We start from the raw sequence: 18,576 nt of genomic DNA, 5'->3' as shown, positions 1-18,576 counted from the left end.
ATAAGGCCCGGACACAAAGCCGGATACATCTGATGTTCTGTGATCACAGCAACATGCCACAGGCCTTGTATTAATATGAACTGTGCTGTTTATAACACAGTATGTGCGTGTTTGTGTGTGTCGGTACACACACACTGTGCTCAGAAGCTGTATTTGTTGTGACTTCTTGTTCTTCAAAGAGGCAGAAAGGAAGTGTCTTTCATTCAAGGATGTACCTGCTCTCTTCAACTTCTCCACCGTGCTTTAGAAAATACTTGCAAGGACGAAGCGCCCATTCAGTGATGTGATAAAACAAAGCTCGGGATCAAGGAAATGTCAGCTTTTCTTTGAGGAACTAAACGGAACAATCAGTTTGAAGTAATCCTGTTTTATTTACTTAGAGTAAAACATAAAAGCCATTAATCCTTTTACAGGTGTCTTAGTCAACATGTCGTCTTTCTTTAAGGCTGGTTCCTCACAGTTTCCCAGGGAAAGAGAGACATCATGTTCAGTCAGAGCAACAGACGGAATCTTAAACTCCCCCAAAAAGCTAAATTGGTAAAACAAACATTGAAATATGCAGCCTGCTGTGTTGTGTATACATGTTAGGGGTGCCATGCGCCCTAACATGTATACACAACACAGTTGTATAACCACTCAGCACTCTGACTGTGATTATTGCCGACATCAATAGCATAATGTTATGGAGAGTGTTGCTATTTTCCCTCTTCGTCCTTCAGTGTTTGTGTAATGGAGCTCGGCCTTTTCCGGTTATTGTGCGAGAGAGGGGGGGTGGAGGTGGGTTAGTGAAATGAGTTTAACAGATCAGGCAGCCACAATATCTGGGACACACACACACACACACACACACACACACACACACATGACAGCCTAACTGGCAGACAATCTGTTGGAGGATCAGCATGAGCAAGAAAAGGAATCTCTGTCCAACTAAATACACCGATACGCAGAAAACACAAACATGCATATGTGACTTGTTCGGTCGCACATTGACCAAGTCTACTGGGGGTACATCTATGTGCGTAGGCGGACTGACTGACCAGAACCAACCAATCCCTTCCGCCTTGATCATGAAAAGTACACCGGATGTTGCGAGCCAGTTCAGCTGAGTTTGTAAAGGGCAGCAAGTTAAGTTGGAACGAATGACGGCACAGTACGTGACGATGACTGAAACACTGGAAAAACGAAATGAGTTGATGAAGATCAGATAGAGAAGTAGAAGGGAGTTAAGAACGGCAGTGTTATTGGGGGTTGTGGTCTGGGATAACTCTAATCCACACTATCCAGGTCATTTGTCTTCCATGTCTCACACACACACGCGCGCGCGCACGCACGCACGCACGCAGACACGCATGTACACACACAAACTCTCTCTGGATCCCCATTTACAAAATAGACAGTAAGACTGGGGGATAGGGTGAGGAGAAAGGGGGAGAAAAGAGGAGGGGGGGTGAAAGGGCACGTTATTCTGACCTAATGTTGTGTAAGAGAAGAGAGGAAAAGGACTGGAGAGAAGAGACACTGGGAGATGAAGGCAGGAAGAGGGGGGGAGAGGGTGTAGAGACCCAAAATAGAGAGAGAGAGATACAGAGAAAGAGGAAGGGAAGAATGAGGCCTTGAGCAGGGGAAGGGAAGAGGCCATCCGAACGTGACAGAGAAGTTGAGCAGAGAGAGAGAAAAAGAGAAGAGAATCAGCGTCAACACACTTCCTCTCTCAAGGAAACACGCTCCCCTCCTCTCATCTCTCTCCTCTCGACTCCTGCCTCCGTCTGAGGCTTGAGAGGAGGGAGGTAAGCGGGGGGAGGAGGATGACGGGGACGTGTCAGAGGCAGAGTAGAGGTGAAGAGAAAGAGCAGCGAGTCAAGATAAGGTCACAGAAAAAGGGAAAAGGTGGTGAAGAAGAGGAGGGAAGAGGGGTGAGAGGGAAGGAGGGATGATGGAGAGATGGAGAAAAAGAGAGCGAGAGGACCTCCTGTGGATCGTCATCTGCCACATCCATCTGCCTGTGACCAGTTATACCAGAGTGTTGCTCCTAATTCTTAATCGCTGTTAATCCCTCGTCCATCATCTCTCTCTCACTCGGGCTTTCACTTTCGGCCTCGTCCCTCACTGCACAACTGTCGCTGCTATAATTAAAGCTGCGCTGTCACTAACGGTCGGTGCCGATTAATCTGTTTATTACGTTTCCTTGAATTGATTCTGGTCATTTACATCAAATACAACGTCTTGTTCAGGTTCACAGTTCTCTGTCCACATGTCAACCATGTCCTGAAATGAATAGATGGGTCCAATTAAACACAATATTTCAAAGTCAAATTTGGCATCTTCAATTTTAACATTTTGTTAGACCAGGATTCCAAGATTTTTAAATGTTCTGTTCAGAAGCATGTCAAATTGCATATTCTCAACCTAAAGAAGCCAGAGTTTGAGCGTCTTGCCACTTTTGCTTGAGAACTGACAAACAATTGATTGTCTGTTGAGTTAATCCAGTGACTAATCCACTTGTTCCCACTGTTATTTGGCTCACATATTCGATTTGTGAGTCCAGAAGTGTTGTTCCTTTTTTTTTCTATTTCATCTGAATAGTTAGAGGCTTGAAGTGGTAAAACTATTCAGTGTTTCACAGAAAAAAAGCAAAAATTACAGAAAAGCTATCAAAATGTGTTTTTGTCAAGCTTTAATGTTTTTATTTCTTTCTTGTTATTTCATCTCCAATCGAGCTCCTTCTAGGGGTACTCCAGAAATCCAGTTTAATCTCGCATATCCAAAATACTGAGACACATTTAAAAAAGAATGGCTAAAATCAAAGTGACAGAGGCCAAGATATTCTGACTTGTGTGAAACTACTGAATTACATGTGGAAACAGTGTAAAATTCACGTGTTAAATCCATTTTTCTAGCATCAAATAACTAATTGAAACTAAACTTATCAAAACGATATGTGATAAGAACTACCTAAAATGACAGAATCCATCTTTCAGAATAATGTATTTCACTTGTAGACGGAAAGGAGACACCTGAGAGAGACACAACCCTGCAGCCTCACTAACCAGCTACTTCCTCTTACATCAACTCTCCGCTCCCTGTAATAAAACTGATAGCAGTGTTACTTTGTGACAGTTATTGTTCGAAATGGAGAACTAAAACACACTGAGCTATAATGAGGAAAATACATTGTGAGGGCAGACAGGGCAATGGATCAACCCTGGGCAATTAACTGAGTGAAATGGAGCTGTGGATCTTTTATTGACGTCCCTGTGTGTTAGTATGTCTGGAAGTGTGTGTGTGTGTGTGTGTGTGTGAACAGACCTGTGAAGAGGTCTCCATTGCTGTAGGCCTTGCCGCGTCCCTCCTCATCGTTGGGCACGGCCGACACCTGCTTGGCCGAGGTGCAGCCCATGGCCTCACACTCTGAAGCCTCTCCTCATCGCACTCTCACCTGAGCCAAGGACGGAGAGAAGAACTTTTATAATCACGACAAACACAATCAAATGAACAATGCCGCTATTCTGTTCCTACAGTGTACTTTAAAAGGTATCGTGTCTCTAAAGTTCTGCACTGTTTGTTCAGCAGCAGTCGCGGACGAAAGCCAACTTTATCCTCTTTGCTCTAAACAAACTGGAGCAGTCGATGTAAAACACTGTGCAGTGTTTTCTCACTGCAAACACTTCAGTGTTAAATTCAACACTTGTTGTCTCGAAAAATACATACAGCTACATTCTGGCCTTCGTGTATATATAGTTACAAGGCAGGAAACCTACAACAGATTTGTTCTTTCCACTTCACACAAGTGTCTCACTCAGTCCGGCTGCTCAGAGCCACCAGCACAGAGCGAGTCATCATAATTCACAGAAAGTGAAGTGAGCAGCGGGGAGGTCCCAAAAAAAAAAAACGTGACCTGATTTGAATTTGGTCGTTCATGAGATATTGATCGTTTATCTGAACACATTATTTATTTCTACACTCAAAACATTGCAGTAGCCGGCTGACACAGCATCTACACAAACAGAACACTGTATATTACATTCATTTAGCGGACGCTTTTATCCAAAGCTACTTACAATAAGTGCATTAAAACCATGAGGGTTCAAACCCAGAACAACAAGAATCGGGTAAGTACATTTTGCTTCAAAAAAGCCAAACTACAAAGTGATACATGTAAGTGCAACTTCTTTTTATTTAATTATTCTTTTATTTAGTTTTATCCAAAGTGTAGTCAGACAGGATGCGTTCAGCTCGCAGTGAGCGGGCAGCAAGCCGATTGGCAGACGCAGAGCGGAGTGGAACGTTTGACCATGTCCTGGATGTTGTCTGGACTCGAACCGTTCCCAGCATGGTACGCAAGTACTCGTGTTTTGAAAACGGATGCAGGCAGCCACTGGTAACCAGTGAAGGGAGCGGATTTGTGCATGTAATTTGCGACATATATCAAAGGCTGCTTGTTGCCAGATATTTGTTATAAATCTTGGTCATGGTCACAGAAACAAAACAGAAGAGTTTCACTGTTGTTGGGGTACGAATCTCTGCTGACACATGCCACTATAATGTACTATAAGTACACATACACACACACTGATCTACAACAGTTTTTGTGTGTTTATTATTGAAAAAAGCATTGTGAATTGATTTCATGGCAACTGGTGCGAATGAAACAAAGCTGTAGACTCTCCACTCTGACATGTTATCGCCTTATATAGTTAACGTGGTGGAGAACTGAAAAAACGGTTATTTATTTAGACGTCCAGCAGACACAAAGCACTGTGACATTTATTTGGAGAACTGTCGGCCCGACTTGCACTCTTTGATCTGCTTTGCTCTCTTCCCACTAATATTAATCTCTTTAGCTGCTTAATGTTAAACTCTGTTTCCGAGCAGGTAGTGCAGAGTTTACTGAGATGGGCATTTGCGGCGTTGCTGAAAACAGCTGTCTGCTGTGGCAGGAAATGTGGTGAATGAGGGTGAGCCAAAGCAGTAAGGTCACTGGCTGTGAAACCAAAACTTTGAATATGAATATGCTTAAATGCATTCAATAGAGTGTAACAGTGAGAGCCCACTTTTAGAACGGCTCTGGCTCTGAAGGTTAAGTTCCCATTTATTCTTCAGATGTATGGAATCAGGCCGAGCACCTACCAGATAAATCGTGACCATAAAACATTTTGAGTCGGGGCAAACAAATGTTGGAAAACAGAAAAAAAGGTAAAAGGAGTGTGACATAATTATTTTAAGTGAGAAGGAACTATACATCCCATAAACCATTTCAAATGATCGCTTTCCAACGACTATCAATCATTGCCAATCTGAGCATAGCCAACATGATATGAAAGTTGCATGTTAGGATTGTGGGTGGTGTAGTACTTCCCCACACTTATCTCAAAATGCAGTTGATGTCATAGCATATAACATTGTGTCCGAATCTCATAGCTTGTGGTAAAACCAACTGGGATGGTTTTAACATTATGGCTAATAATTAAAAGCTCTACTTAGAATGAATTGAGTATCTACTCTCGGAACCACACTGTTGAGCTCTATACAAGCGACTCTTTCCCATTATAATTTGTTATTGCATTAATTTCTGACATTAAAAGAAAAATTCTATAGATTACTTTTTCCACAACTATTTTAAACATAAAAATATAACCTTGTGTTGGCCTTTTGAAGCATCTTGAAAGCTGTTGCTTAACATCATGAGGGAAGGAATAAAATACTGTACATTTCACACGTCATTATTATTATTCAGAAAAGAAGAGTAAAACCTTTCCACCTAGCATGACAGCTAAGACGAAGCCGTCGCACTGTCACACACATTACACTGTAGATAGTCTCCGTGTCACTCCCACATTCCATATGCTGTCACTGACAGAGCCCAGCTGACTGCTGCCAATTTAAAAAAAATAGACACAGAAAGAGTTGGCCAATGACTTCCCATCTCCAAAAGGAAATCTGGTGCCAGATGAAGACGGCTGGAGAGGCAGAAAAAACTGATGACGAAAGAGACAGCTAAAACAAAGAGAGCGAGGGAAGCGGGTGGAGTAGACGGAGGGGGACGTAGGGTTAAAAGGAAAAGATGCAAAACAGTGGGATGGAAAGAGGCGAGGAAGACAGACAAGTGCCGAGCTTCAAAAGAACGCCGCCGCCTGCCCCTCCTCCTGCGAGTGTTTGAAGTCCCCGGTGTTTACTCCCGTGTTCGGGCTGCGGCCGACCAGCCTCCATGTCTCTGGACACAACACAAAGCACCAGGTGGACCGGGTGCAGGGAGCGGTGGCTGTGCAACTACGCGTCTGTGTGTTCGGGCAATGCAACTGTATTTTATGTGGTTATGGTCGGATGGTTCAGGATAATTCCAGTCATTTGGCCGTTAATTGCTAATTAGGAATCGCATTTAGAGTTATTGCTGATATTTTGGACAACAGTTGGTACAGGGATGTAGAGGGGTGAGAAACAGTCAGGTGATCACACAGGCTGACATCATTATAGCACCGTCACGCACACCTTCCCAGATCTCAGCAATTAACTTGGTGAGTTAGGGCTGCCCGTCATGTTTTATCACGCTGTACACCGGAACAGCCGTATTTTCATTTGTCTGCGAGTGTGTGTGTAAAATAAAACTCAACAGTGCATGGACAGATCATCAACACACTTGAGTGTGTGTTGACGATTAAAGGTCAACAAATACATGGTCCAAAAAACACATTTTCCAACAGATCTCGGCAAACAGTCGAGGTAGGGAGACAATCTGAAGCTTATATTCCCCATCAGGTGACGTCAGGAGGAAGTCACAAGTCAGAAAACCACATCGCGCTAAGTTCAAAATGAATTTCGCATTCAATAGGACTATAGACACAACCTGGAGCTAAAATAAATAGAAAAATACTTCATGATCATATGGTAGGAATGACGTTATTATGATGTCAGAAAATGACCTCATATATCATAGCTCCCGTGACCTTGTGCAACATTAGCTACACGTTCTAAGACTTTAGAATAACCAATCCAGATGTCATGACAGCATGGAATTATTACAGTATTGCCCTTCAAATTCTCATTTGAAACTTGAGCTACTATTCAATCTTGTGAAATGAATTTACTGTCCCATTTCATTTTGCAATAAGAGTTACGTTTTCACCCCTGACCACTTCTTTGTGGGTTGGTTGATTTGATTGTTTAATGTGAAATCTACATAACTACGTGTCAAGAAAGAGCCCATTGAAGCCTGGGCTGGATCCGGATCAGAGGGCAGTTCCAGGAACTTTTAATTACTTTTTTTAACATTGGGAAATTTCCCCAATCACAATGCATGAACTGTGATGACAAGCATTTGGCCCATTTAGGGGGACTGATATCTATGAGTCCGCAAAATTTGGTGCAACTTGATCGAATTGAAGGGACTATTGGGTTATTCTTTAATTATCAATAAATGTAAGGCAAAATCATCTCTGGAGCCAGAATTGAGCTTTCAAAGGAATTCCTCAAATTGTCAGCAGAGGTTGTACCTAGAGATCGAACCTAGGCACGCAAGCATGGACACACACACAGACACACAAAAACACACACGGGGGTTTCACCTGTGGCCTGTTTGAGAAACCTGGTCGAGAGAGCAGCTTATCAGTCTGCTGCAGGCAGCCTGGGACACCTCCTACTGTGAATACCACTCTGGAACAACTCAATTATATTTCACTTACACACATTCACAGAGACACACACACACACACACGGGATGAAGGTCTCAATGTAGTTTCAGTCGCATCGTCTCAATGAGACACTAGCAGTGAAGTTAAAAAAATGTATCTCATCCAGCATAATCTGCCTCTTGACAGGTCGCGCAAAATGAGGATTTTGTGCCGGGGAAGATGAGGTGTATGCCCGGAAACTGTGCCGCGGGGCTGCGTGCTGCCTGTCAAGAGAATCAAAGTGCCGTGAGCTAGAGACAAAAAAACACAGAGAGAGATACTGGGATGGGAAAGAGGGGCGAACAAGCGCAGACAGCCAAAACGACAGAGGCCACAGAGACGGAAACAGTGAAAACTCTTTTAACTCTGGGCTATTAGTGTAAATTCTGAAGTGAGTATTAGATTAGCAGAAGCTGAGAGACTCCCTCCTGAAAACCACTGAAGGAACAAATGCATTGAGAAAAGGGAGCAACCTCGATAGATTTTCACTTCCAAAGGGTCTCCTGTGTGGGCAGCATCTGTTTGAAGGGCTTTGATTTGAGTGTATTGAAACATCAAATTGTGAGGAGGAGCGTGCTAAAAATAGACCCAGCAGTCCCAAAGCTGTTGGGTTCAGGGATCATGCTAGACTGTGTGAATCTGTATGCCAAGCTGCTATTACTGGGGGTCTATACATGTATGAGCTACAATATACCTATAAGTAAATAACTGTGTCCTGTGACATGGCAGAGGATGCAGGGACATACAAATCAGCTGTGTGTTGAACTTTCTAACTGGCTGGTTTTGTCACAACCAAACACAGCACCAGTCTGTTTTTTATTATTGCACACAGTCTCTTTACAGTTCTGAAGAAATCTCAGAATTCCTCACCCGAGACTTTCTCTGGGAGGTTTGATGTTATAAGGGACGCGAGCTGTTGATGTTGGCACCATATCTGAATCAAAGACCGATCATGAGAAGATTTGTTTGGGATTTTGTCGTCTCGAATGTGCAATGTTTGCCTCAAAGATGCTCTAAAAAAAGCTAGTTAACAATCTCAAGGAGGCCCAAGACGATTGATTACTGAAGTAGAAAATAAGAAAGTAAAAACTGTGTTCAGCTTTCTGACTTTTGTCAAATCTTGGTTTGTTTGTTTTGGTAAAATAAATGAAGAAAAGTTGAATCTTACCTCTAAGGCCTCAAAAGACAATCTTGAAATCAAACAGTCGCAGAGGGGAAAATTACTTTTGTGACTGAACAACTCAGCGATGCACAGAGAAGACACCGTTTCATATCAAATTATTAAAGCCATAGAAATGTTAGGGAGTGTAAGGGAAATGTAACAGTTGACCATAATATAATCATGTTTATTTCCCTTAACCTGGATCATGTTGTTTCCTGTACTACTGAATGAATCTTGGCCTGATTGCTTTAACTAGGCATTGTTGTTTTCATGTGATCAGAAGATTCCAACCTTTGACTTTGTAACAACCCCAACCAGAGTGAGAGGGGTTAGCCAAATGTATAAAGACAAAAGAACTGCTTCCTATCTTGGTGCATATTACAAACTAAACTTTGTCGTATGCACCATGCTCGAGCATTAAAGGTGACAATACTGAAAGAGAAATTTGTGTCTTGTTTCCTCGTTGGTAGAGTGGGATTGTAGAAATTGCCACAACAGGAGCACCGGAGTTAATTTGCCTGTGTTTCAGTGTACAATGAGATCAGTGGGGACACTTTTAGCATTGGAGACGTTAGCTGGAATCAGCCCCGAGTAAGAACTGAGCCACTCGGTGCCACATGCGAGACCACAGCGGGGCGTTGCTTGGTGTTTGTTTAACCCACAGGAAAGCTGGACTGTGCTGCTCCCAGCTCCCTGCAGACAAAGTGTGTCAATAGGACGAGCTCAGTCTGGCAAGTCAGCCAAGACCCTCGCACCCAGCAACTATCTTCCACTCCTGCTGTCACACACACACACACACACACACACACACACACACACACACACACACACACACACACACACACACACACACACACACACACACACACACACACACACACACACACACACACACACACACACACACACACACACACACACACACACAGCACACAGCACACAGCACACAGCACACAGCACACAGCCTGAGCCAACATGATCTGAGAAACAGCCAATTTCTAAAGGGGATAAGAGTCCTTAATACCAACTGGCACACGACCACCTCACAATTCATGCAACTTGCTCCAGATGCTGAACATTCATCTCGGGGCATATTCGCCAAAGCCACGTAGCAGCCTAATTTAGGGATATAAATAACACTGTGATGTCAGCTAGCAAGTCTTACGTCATCTCAACTTGCTTCACATTTAGCAGCGAGTCTCCCGTCAATGTTTCCCTCCATAAACGATCGCAAAAAACAATAGCATAAACCTCCGGGGCACAAAGACCTCTAACTCCGAGAGGCATCCGTGACACATGGCAAATACCCAAGCCCTTTTAAAGTGAACAGGATTTGGCAAACACAGAGGCTTGCCCATGCCTGCATACCTGGAGGTGTGACCTGACCTGCTGAATAAGTCTCCTTTACGAGTCAGTTTGTCCAAGGAGCAACTGAAAAGAAAAAAAAAAAGCACGGCGGGCAGGGAGCGATGTGAGCGTGCGTGCTTGCATAAACACACAGCGTGGAGACAGGCCGAGCAGTGTGCGGCGCGAGGGTTTCTCAAACACAGGGTTGTGCCAGAGGCGGCAGAGGCGACCGCAGAGCCTGAAAAACTGGCTGAGCAAAAAAGGGAGAGAAGGAAGACGACTACAGAGGGAGGTTTTCCGGGAGTCATGCAGCAGGTTATTTTTTTGGTGTGGATTTGATTTCCTTCTTTGCGTATCGGTTGTTATAGTAAGGCTACTGTAACAGGTGGGCCTCGGGGAGAGTCCGGGCTGCGGGGGCCGGCCTCGCGGCGTTTTCCACCTGTGACACAGCAGAGATTCATCCTCTGCTCCATCACGCTGCACGGCAGAGTGCTGAGCGCTGCCCTGCTGGTCCTCACTGCTCTGCATTAATCCGCAGTGACTAAGTCTGTCAGCAAGTGCAGGGTCTCGCCGGGAAAACGGTTCAGCTGAGCCGGTATGCCCCGCCATTTCCTAACAGATCTTATCTCATGATCAATTTAGTGCATGACGGGCTTTGCAGTCACACTCATTAAATTTGCTTTATAATATTAGACAAGGTAGTTTTGATCTGAGGCGAGGCGACCTACCTCCGTTGTAAATCACTGCAGTACACCATTAAGAAGGTTAAGCGACGTGCTCACACATACTGTCACCAAGTGTTTTAGCCCACTGCAGAAAATACTGCAGGAGACTTTTACATTTTTACGACGTCTTGATTTCTTTTGGATTTGCCGCAAAAAATAAATCCTGATCTTGTATTTTATCTATCCACGGGCTGTCAAAGAAATTCTCTGCAATGTCCCAATATGCATTACAATTGATGAGTCTGTAAAAAAATGATTAATCTTGCTGCTGATCCCGTCATGCAGAGTTTGAGAGTCAGTGCTTGTGAGAAAAGCAAAAGAAGCTTCCATCTGATGACACACTTCATAAAAGCACAATGTTTATGATCATTGATCGGTTTCCTGCTTTATTCACCACCTGACATTGTAATTTGGATCGAAGGCATCATAGAACTGAATGATATGGATCAAATGCTTTATCGTGGTTCGTTTATAACGGGTAATCACTGCCCTTATATATGGGCGGCACGGTGGTGTAGCGGTCCACGCTGTCGCCTCAAAGCCACGTGGACTTTGCATGTTCTGCCTCGGGGGCTTTTCTCTCGGTACTCCGGCTTCTTCCCACAGGCCCCAAAACATGCAGATTGGGATCTATAGGTTTTCCACTGCGAGGGAGGGGGGAGTTGGGAGAGTTCACTACACATGTTGATATTGTTCATTTCATCAGGGTACTTTATCAGAATATTGCAACATTTTTGCCGTGCTCAATGATTTCGTAACTGTGGCACTGAGCCATCATGCAAAACACTTGGACCCTGAAACAAACCAATTCCACCACCTTTCCAACTGTTGAAGTTGCATATGGGAACAGGGCCAATCAGTAACCAGGAGATATTAAAACGATAAGAAAAATCTATTTCATCGTACCTACCCTGCTGATCACACACCCCTAATGCAAACACTTCCTGCTGACTAACACAGTTAACTCATTATGCTGGCTGTCAGCACAGCAAAAATCTAAATGTCATATGTGAAGTAACTTCCCCCGACACTTGGCTGGGGAATCAGTGCTGGGTGCTGCAGTGGGTTGGAGTGCGTCTTCTTCTCCCAGTGACAGAGCAGGGCTTCAGTACAACTCCATGGCCGATGCGCCGTAGTATTTGCTCTAACCACGCAGCAAATGCTGCAGCTCTCCTCTTGTCCCAGTTTAAGCACTCCATCAGTCTGACAAGCCTGGGAAGCGGTGCCAACCCACACAGGCTGGCTGACAGCAGAAGGCTTCTCCTGAGTGGTGAGCCGTTGCTGTACATCCCCACTCTATGTCTCTCTCTCCCTCCTCCTCCCCCACTGTCTGCTGTTTCCTCTTTCCCACTCTCTCTCATAATAAGGCTGAAGTGGTCACGTGGGGGGGTTGGGGTAAATACAGGTGCCCCACTGTTCTGTTTGGTGAAACCGTGGCCAATCTGACAGACAATAAGAGGCGCACTGCCCAGAGCCAAGCAATGTGCTGGAGGAGAAACAAGAACAGGTTTCACACAAGTTGTTACAAACATATACTTTGGCCGGAGGCCTCCGCTGCTTCTCCAGGTCCATAAAAACCAGTTGAGCCGAAAGTGAGACGTCTGCACAGAAGACAGCAGGAGAGATCAACAAAGGAGTCAAAGCAGAAAGTGGTGAGCAATGCAAAAACATTTCTGATTGCTATTAGCATTCTAACCTCAGATGCCAGCACGGTAGTCTAATTGAAATCTGAGCCACATTGGGAGTCAGCTTGGTGCAGGGAGAACCAGACCATACAAAAATGGATTATTCCACTAATACAGACGAGGCGTCAGGATAAAATGTCTCCTCTGAGGCCTTTAACCACTGGCGTTCATATCGCCAGCTTCTCGCGAGCGAGACGGATTCCCTTGAAGAGCAAAAACGCAAGTCGTCACGCCTGTTTTCATCCCTCCCATACAAAGTCCTCTGTTCGGCAGCTCCCTGTTGTGACTGAGGTGAAGGCAGGTCGGAGCCTGAGGTGACTGGTGGCTGCAGAGCAGGGGCCAAAGCAAGAGAGGAAAAGTAGGCAAGTAATTATGTGGAGAAATGCTGCAGTGGTATTATGACTCCATCCTGCATAGACATGAAACACACAAACAAACTTGTGTCATTAAAGCAACCTATCGACCTGAAGCTGGTACACACACACACACACACACACATCTATTTAAACTTGTGTGTGTAAACTTGTCTGCAGAGAATTTCTCATCACCTCCCACAGGGAGTGTCTGTTGTCACCCCTGTCGTTTGCTTGTTGGTTTGTTTGTTTGTTAGCAAGATGACGCAAAAACTAATGGATAGATTACCATGAAACATTGCAAATAGTTATTTACCACATCTACAAAATCAGGCATGTTTAGGGGACTGATATGCAATTTGGTGTAGATTAGTATTATAAAATGTAATATCTGTTTGTTCACCACATTTAAGAACAGCGAGCAGCACAAGGTTGAAATAGCGCGACCTACTCCGGCACAGCAGCCACGCAATGTCAAACATGTTTATGTTTTCACATCCAAATCTGTCTGCGTCGCGATTTTCAATAGAAGCTATCACAGCTGGAGAGAATAATGATAAATTTGTGCATAACTAGCATCGATGCTGCAGGACAAGTGGCCAAACTGATCGGATGAGCGTCTGCGTGTGTGTGTCCTGTTCCGAGCTCTTCACAGACCAGCTTCAGCTGAGCCCGTGCTTCATCTCTCCAAGGTGCTGCTGTGAAATACCCACAATGCTGTTCTTTCAGATGCAAACAAGTGTTTTCCCCCTCGTCTCTCATCCTGAACAGCGACACACACATGCCACAGCCAGGAAACATTTCCCTCAGTGGACCATTCAGCTCTTTGTAATCAGCTGTCCAAGAGACTAATGACACACAACGTTAGGCTATTATAATTCATTATCAGCTGACGGTAATGATGCTGGGCATTAGGGTTGAACTTTATTAACCACATATCACCATGACAAAGGAAGGCAAAACCACCAGAGAGGGTTTCTCTCAGAAAACTGTTCAGCCTGGATGGTGAAGCAGATTCTTCTGACATTAATATTTGGAGCGGATTGGATTTCTTTAACGTTATTTGGAGGTTTTTTTCAACAATTATGATAATAATGGTATTTGTATCTGATGTCAATACAGATGTATGCACTCTCTAAGTGCTGTTCTAGTCCTGTGATGAATTTAGTTCAACAACCTGAAAGACTTCCACATATGAATATAGCAGTTCTTCTATGGTGTCTCACTTCATATTCATCTTTTAAATCATGAATACATATTTTAGATGCTGACAGAAGAGCTCACATGTGACAACCGAAAGAAAAGCTTGTCCAAGATGAATTACTTTGAAACAGAAATTTGCACAACAACAAAATGACTGAAACTATCTGCAAATTAACTGATGAGTTAAGAGAATAATTTCTTTTTTTTAAATGTTTTAAGCAAAGACGTCAAACAGCTGCTGATTCCCTTGGCTATAAATATGCTGCTTTTCCATTGTATTATATATATTCTATCATACTTTAGGTGCAGGTCTAATTCCTCCAAGAAAACGTCATGTTTTATGATCAGTAAAAGTCTGATTCCACTTAAAAAAGCAGCGGGTAAGAACAAACATTACATACAAAATATGTAAGCTATTCCCCCACATCATTACATCTATGCCAAGACTGAAGTACTTATTAAGGTCATATTTTTCCCACTGTCACGTGTCTTCATATAAAATAAGTGGACTTTTATTCAAAGGTTGCCTGCTGAATGAATGGGCCTGCAGAGATCCTGTCAGAGACCATGTTATCTGTGGTGGAGATGGGAAACAGATGCCTTCTGTCTGATGGGAAAAAGTCACGCAGAGATTCACACAGCACTTAGAGTCTGCACAGAAGTGAGAATCACAGATAAGATAATCAAATGAAATGGCGAGCCAAATCCGTACTGGACCCTGTCTGCTCGTTCCGTCCTGACCGGACTCTGAACACAAACTGCAGTGTAAACACACGGTCAGGGACACGGGGAGACTCTGCTGTATCATGTGACCGACACGGGCGCACACAGCGTGCGGGGAGGCTGCTCGGCCGACCCCTGCTGACTCTGAAGGTGAGGAGAGGGCGAAGGCAGAAACAGACGACACGATCCACTGACACAAAACACAAATAAAAATGTGCACAAACTAAACACAACACACGACACAAGCCCAGTTTTCAGGCTTCGTGCTGCATCATTGGCTGCTTTGCCTGATTATTCAGCGAGGATGAAGAAACCGATCGGCCGGCGAGCCCCTCACTCAAACTGACAGACACGCAGAACCCAGAGGGATCGTGTTGTGCTGGCCTTGCGCTTTTCTGCGCCGCAATACAGACTCATCACACCTGACAGCACCGAGCTCTGCCATCAAGAGAACACTCGGCACACGCAGAAAACACAACCTGGATGTAAGGCGCTGTCATGGTGGGAACTCCCTCCCACGCCCACGCACAACAGAAGGACAAGTCATCCTGGTAACCATAGAAACCCTCCCCCCCCCTCACACGGTGACATCACGGGGTAATGCATCACGACCCAAACCCCCTGTTTGCTCGACAATCACCTGAACCGCCCATTCATCAGCTCAAGGTGGAGAGGCCACAGGTGGACGGGCCGGACGGATGGGGCGGGCGGGCGGATGATGGTGATGATGATTGAGGGGAAGAGGAGGAGGACTAAGAATAGATGCTCCTGCTTCGGAGTGGGAGACAGAGAGGAAGAGAAGCGATTGAGGAGGAGGGAGACTCTTTGCATTTCAGTCTTGACAGCTTGCTACCGGAACTAAGAGCCATATGTGAGACACAACTCATAAGCGTGCGCTCTAAGACACACACACACACACACATATATGCTATGAGCCAGTGTGGGAGGGTGGGAGAGAGGCAGATGGATTCGGAGAGATGAAGACAGACAGATAAATCAAGCAGGGAGGGGGACTCACAACATCCACTCACAGGATTGCGGGTTCTCAATCGTAACCTATATAAACCCTGATGGAGGCGGCTGGTGACAGGATGATGTGCACTGTAATACTGACCACAACAACCTACTTAACACCAGGGGGCCGTACAGCCGCCAAATGGATGTAATGGTCTGATCATGTGAGGACCTATACAGTAGCTAGTGGCCATATGGCAGCATGAACACACAGCAGTCGATAAGGTGGCATTAGGAAATCCATGTTAGGTAAGGTATATAGGAAGTAAACTAGTGTCTGAGGAAGTGGGAAAGGATGATGTTGAAAGAGATACAGGATAAGTTTAAACTGCTGAGCTGCAACTGAGCCTGTATCTCATGTCTAGTTCCAGCTGCGGTGACATTTCCTCATGTTATCCAGTGGCAGAATCATCATCTAGGGCCGGGGCCTAAAACAATAACAATCAAAATTTCCCTCAGTAGAATGCATGCCCCCGCCAAGGCCTAACGGTCCCCTTCAAATTCAATTCAAGCTGGCACAAATTGCAAACACTCCTAGAAATCAGTCCTCTGAATATGTTCCAACAGGATCCAGGAACACACAAAATTATTCCTGAGGAAATTTGTGAAAATGCCCCAAATCATGCAATGACAAAGAAAGTGATGAAATGATTTCCTGGATCTACTGTATAATGTCTTTATTCTCCCACAGATTTGATAAATGTTTTGCTGTTTCTAGAGGATTGGTCATTCTCAGAAATAGGGAAGTTTAAAACCGAAACCTTCACCAAGGAAAACCAGTCTACTGACATCTGACATCTATTGTGATAGTTATCGACAATGACTGATATGAATTTCTTTTATCTTGATAACATGTTTTGGCCTTTATGGCCCGAGCCCTGTAGCAGCATGTGTCCTCCCTCTTAGGCAGACATAAAAAGATAACAAGCAGTTTTTAATGCTCCAGAAGGCTACTGGTGATGTGTGGTGGCTATTCCCATCCTACTGGAGGATCTGTGGGCACACACAGAGGCTTTGCAGCAGCAGCAGCAGCCCCCCGGGTCCTGGTCCTGGGGCTGGGGCTGGAAGCTGCAGCTCAGGCTCAACAGCTGTGTCCAGCTGCGCTACAGGGACACACTGGGCGCTTTGTTTCCCACCGGGGGAGGCAGAGTTGTGGGCAGAGAGGGGGACTGCAAAACGGTCTCAGGGAGTGTGTACACAGTTTCATTTCCACAAAAGGTTAACGGTCTGTAGCTTCAGCCGGCCCCAGGTTTCTCTTCCTTCTTCTGAGAGTTTCTCCATTAAAACCCCCCGAATGGCCTCCGAGGAGCGGGCACACAGGGAGCGGCGGGACGGGCAGGCGGGCGGGCAGACATGCAGACAGGGAGCCACATCCAACCAGGATGTGGAGACTATTTGAAAATGAGCCGAGCAGTCACACACTCACAATGAGACACGTTCATGTCCTTTGAGCGCCCGGTGTGGTTGAAATGATGGGATAAAGCAGCGTTAGCGAGCCCCCCCACCCCAACTCCAGCAGGAGCAGCGGCAGGAGCAGGAGGAGCTGATGTAGCCGCTCCTGCTCCTGCTCCTGCGGCTGCGGCGGCGGCGGCGGAGCTGCAGGAAGGGAATCGCCGGGTTATCACGGCTCAGTCAGGAAACAACAACAAAAGACAGGAGCAGAGAGGCAGAGACGGGAGCAGGAGCGGGGTCTCCACCTCCGGGACACGGTGAACGAGTGACTGGGGCTCGGTACTTACTCAGATGAACCGGTTCCGCTCGGTCCACTGGAGGGCGAGACAGCCGGTCCGTCTTCCGGCCGTGTGTCGGGCGGGATCTGCGTTATGGAGAGAGAGCTCCGAGCGTGGAGGAGTGAACGTAAACCGCGGCGTGCGTCATTTCACCAGGACGCCACTACTGCGCGCTGCCGCGATCGTGCAGCCATCTTGGCGAAGAGAGCTGCCCCAGACCAAACATCCAAAAAACCCACCAATCACTGCCGGAGCCGGGCCCTTATTTTGGTAACACCAATCAAAGTGAATGATCCGTCCTTTGATCCACCACTTTGTGTGTTTCCAGTGAAACATCTGATGGATGCATTCCAGGAATGGTTACTATTGGACACTATTTGAATTGAATGCTATTAATGCTTATTTCAAGTACATACATTCCACAATTTATTATATATTGTGAAACTCAATCGATTATACGGGTGTTAAAATATACAGGGTATATGCAGCAATCCTGACAATACTTTTCAAGACCTTTTTCATGACCCTTCTAAACATTTTTACAATTTCTTTATAAATTAAAATATATATATATATATATAATTTGATATATATATTATTAATTTATTTATTTCAAGTAATTGTAAATGTTACTCTCCAGACTATATACCTGAAAATACAAAAATAAACGTTAGTACCAGCTGTACATTTTACCATTATCTTTAATTTACTGTTTTGGCATTAGTATCACCAAAAGTCTGAAGGAGCCTTTCTTTAACTTTTCTCTTGCTGCCAAACTCTGTTTGTGGAATGAAATATTCTGCAAGAAAAGTAAAGACATAAATATGTTTACTGATGTCACCTATTATTAAGTTAATACACAACTTTTGTACTCCAATCTCACTGTGTCCATATGTACATCCGTGAACTCACATTTATTAATTTTTTATTTATTTGAATTAAAATAGTGTAAGATATTGTGCAACAA

General features: G+C 44.8%; 1 protein-coding gene across 1 annotated transcript in view; it reads right to left on the bottom strand.

Moving 5' to 3' along the window:
- Window positions 1-17,777, bottom strand: part of zgc:92140 (uncharacterized protein LOC447854 homolog) — a 28,150-nt gene extending 10,373 nt beyond the window's left edge. Inside the window, exons 1-2 of the mRNA XM_053430230.1 lie at window positions 17,619-17,777; window positions 3,310-3,439 (exon numbers count right to left, since the gene is read on the bottom strand). Of these exons, the coding sequence (XP_053286205.1) occupies window positions 3,310-3,400 (91 nt within the window). The 5' untranslated portion in view covers window positions 3,401-3,439; window positions 17,619-17,777. The remainder of the gene's footprint in view (window positions 1-3,309; window positions 3,440-17,618) is intronic.
- Window positions 17,778-18,576: the final 799 nt, after the last annotated feature.

The sequence above is a fragment of the Pleuronectes platessa genome, chromosome 9 (genome assembly GCF_947347685.1).
Source record: "Pleuronectes platessa chromosome 9, fPlePla1.1, whole genome shotgun sequence".
Lineage (NCBI taxonomy): Eukaryota > Metazoa > Chordata > Actinopteri > Pleuronectiformes > Pleuronectidae > Pleuronectes > Pleuronectes platessa.
Note: the sequence above shows the minus strand (reverse complement) of the source record. Positions and strands in the feature narration are given on the sequence as shown.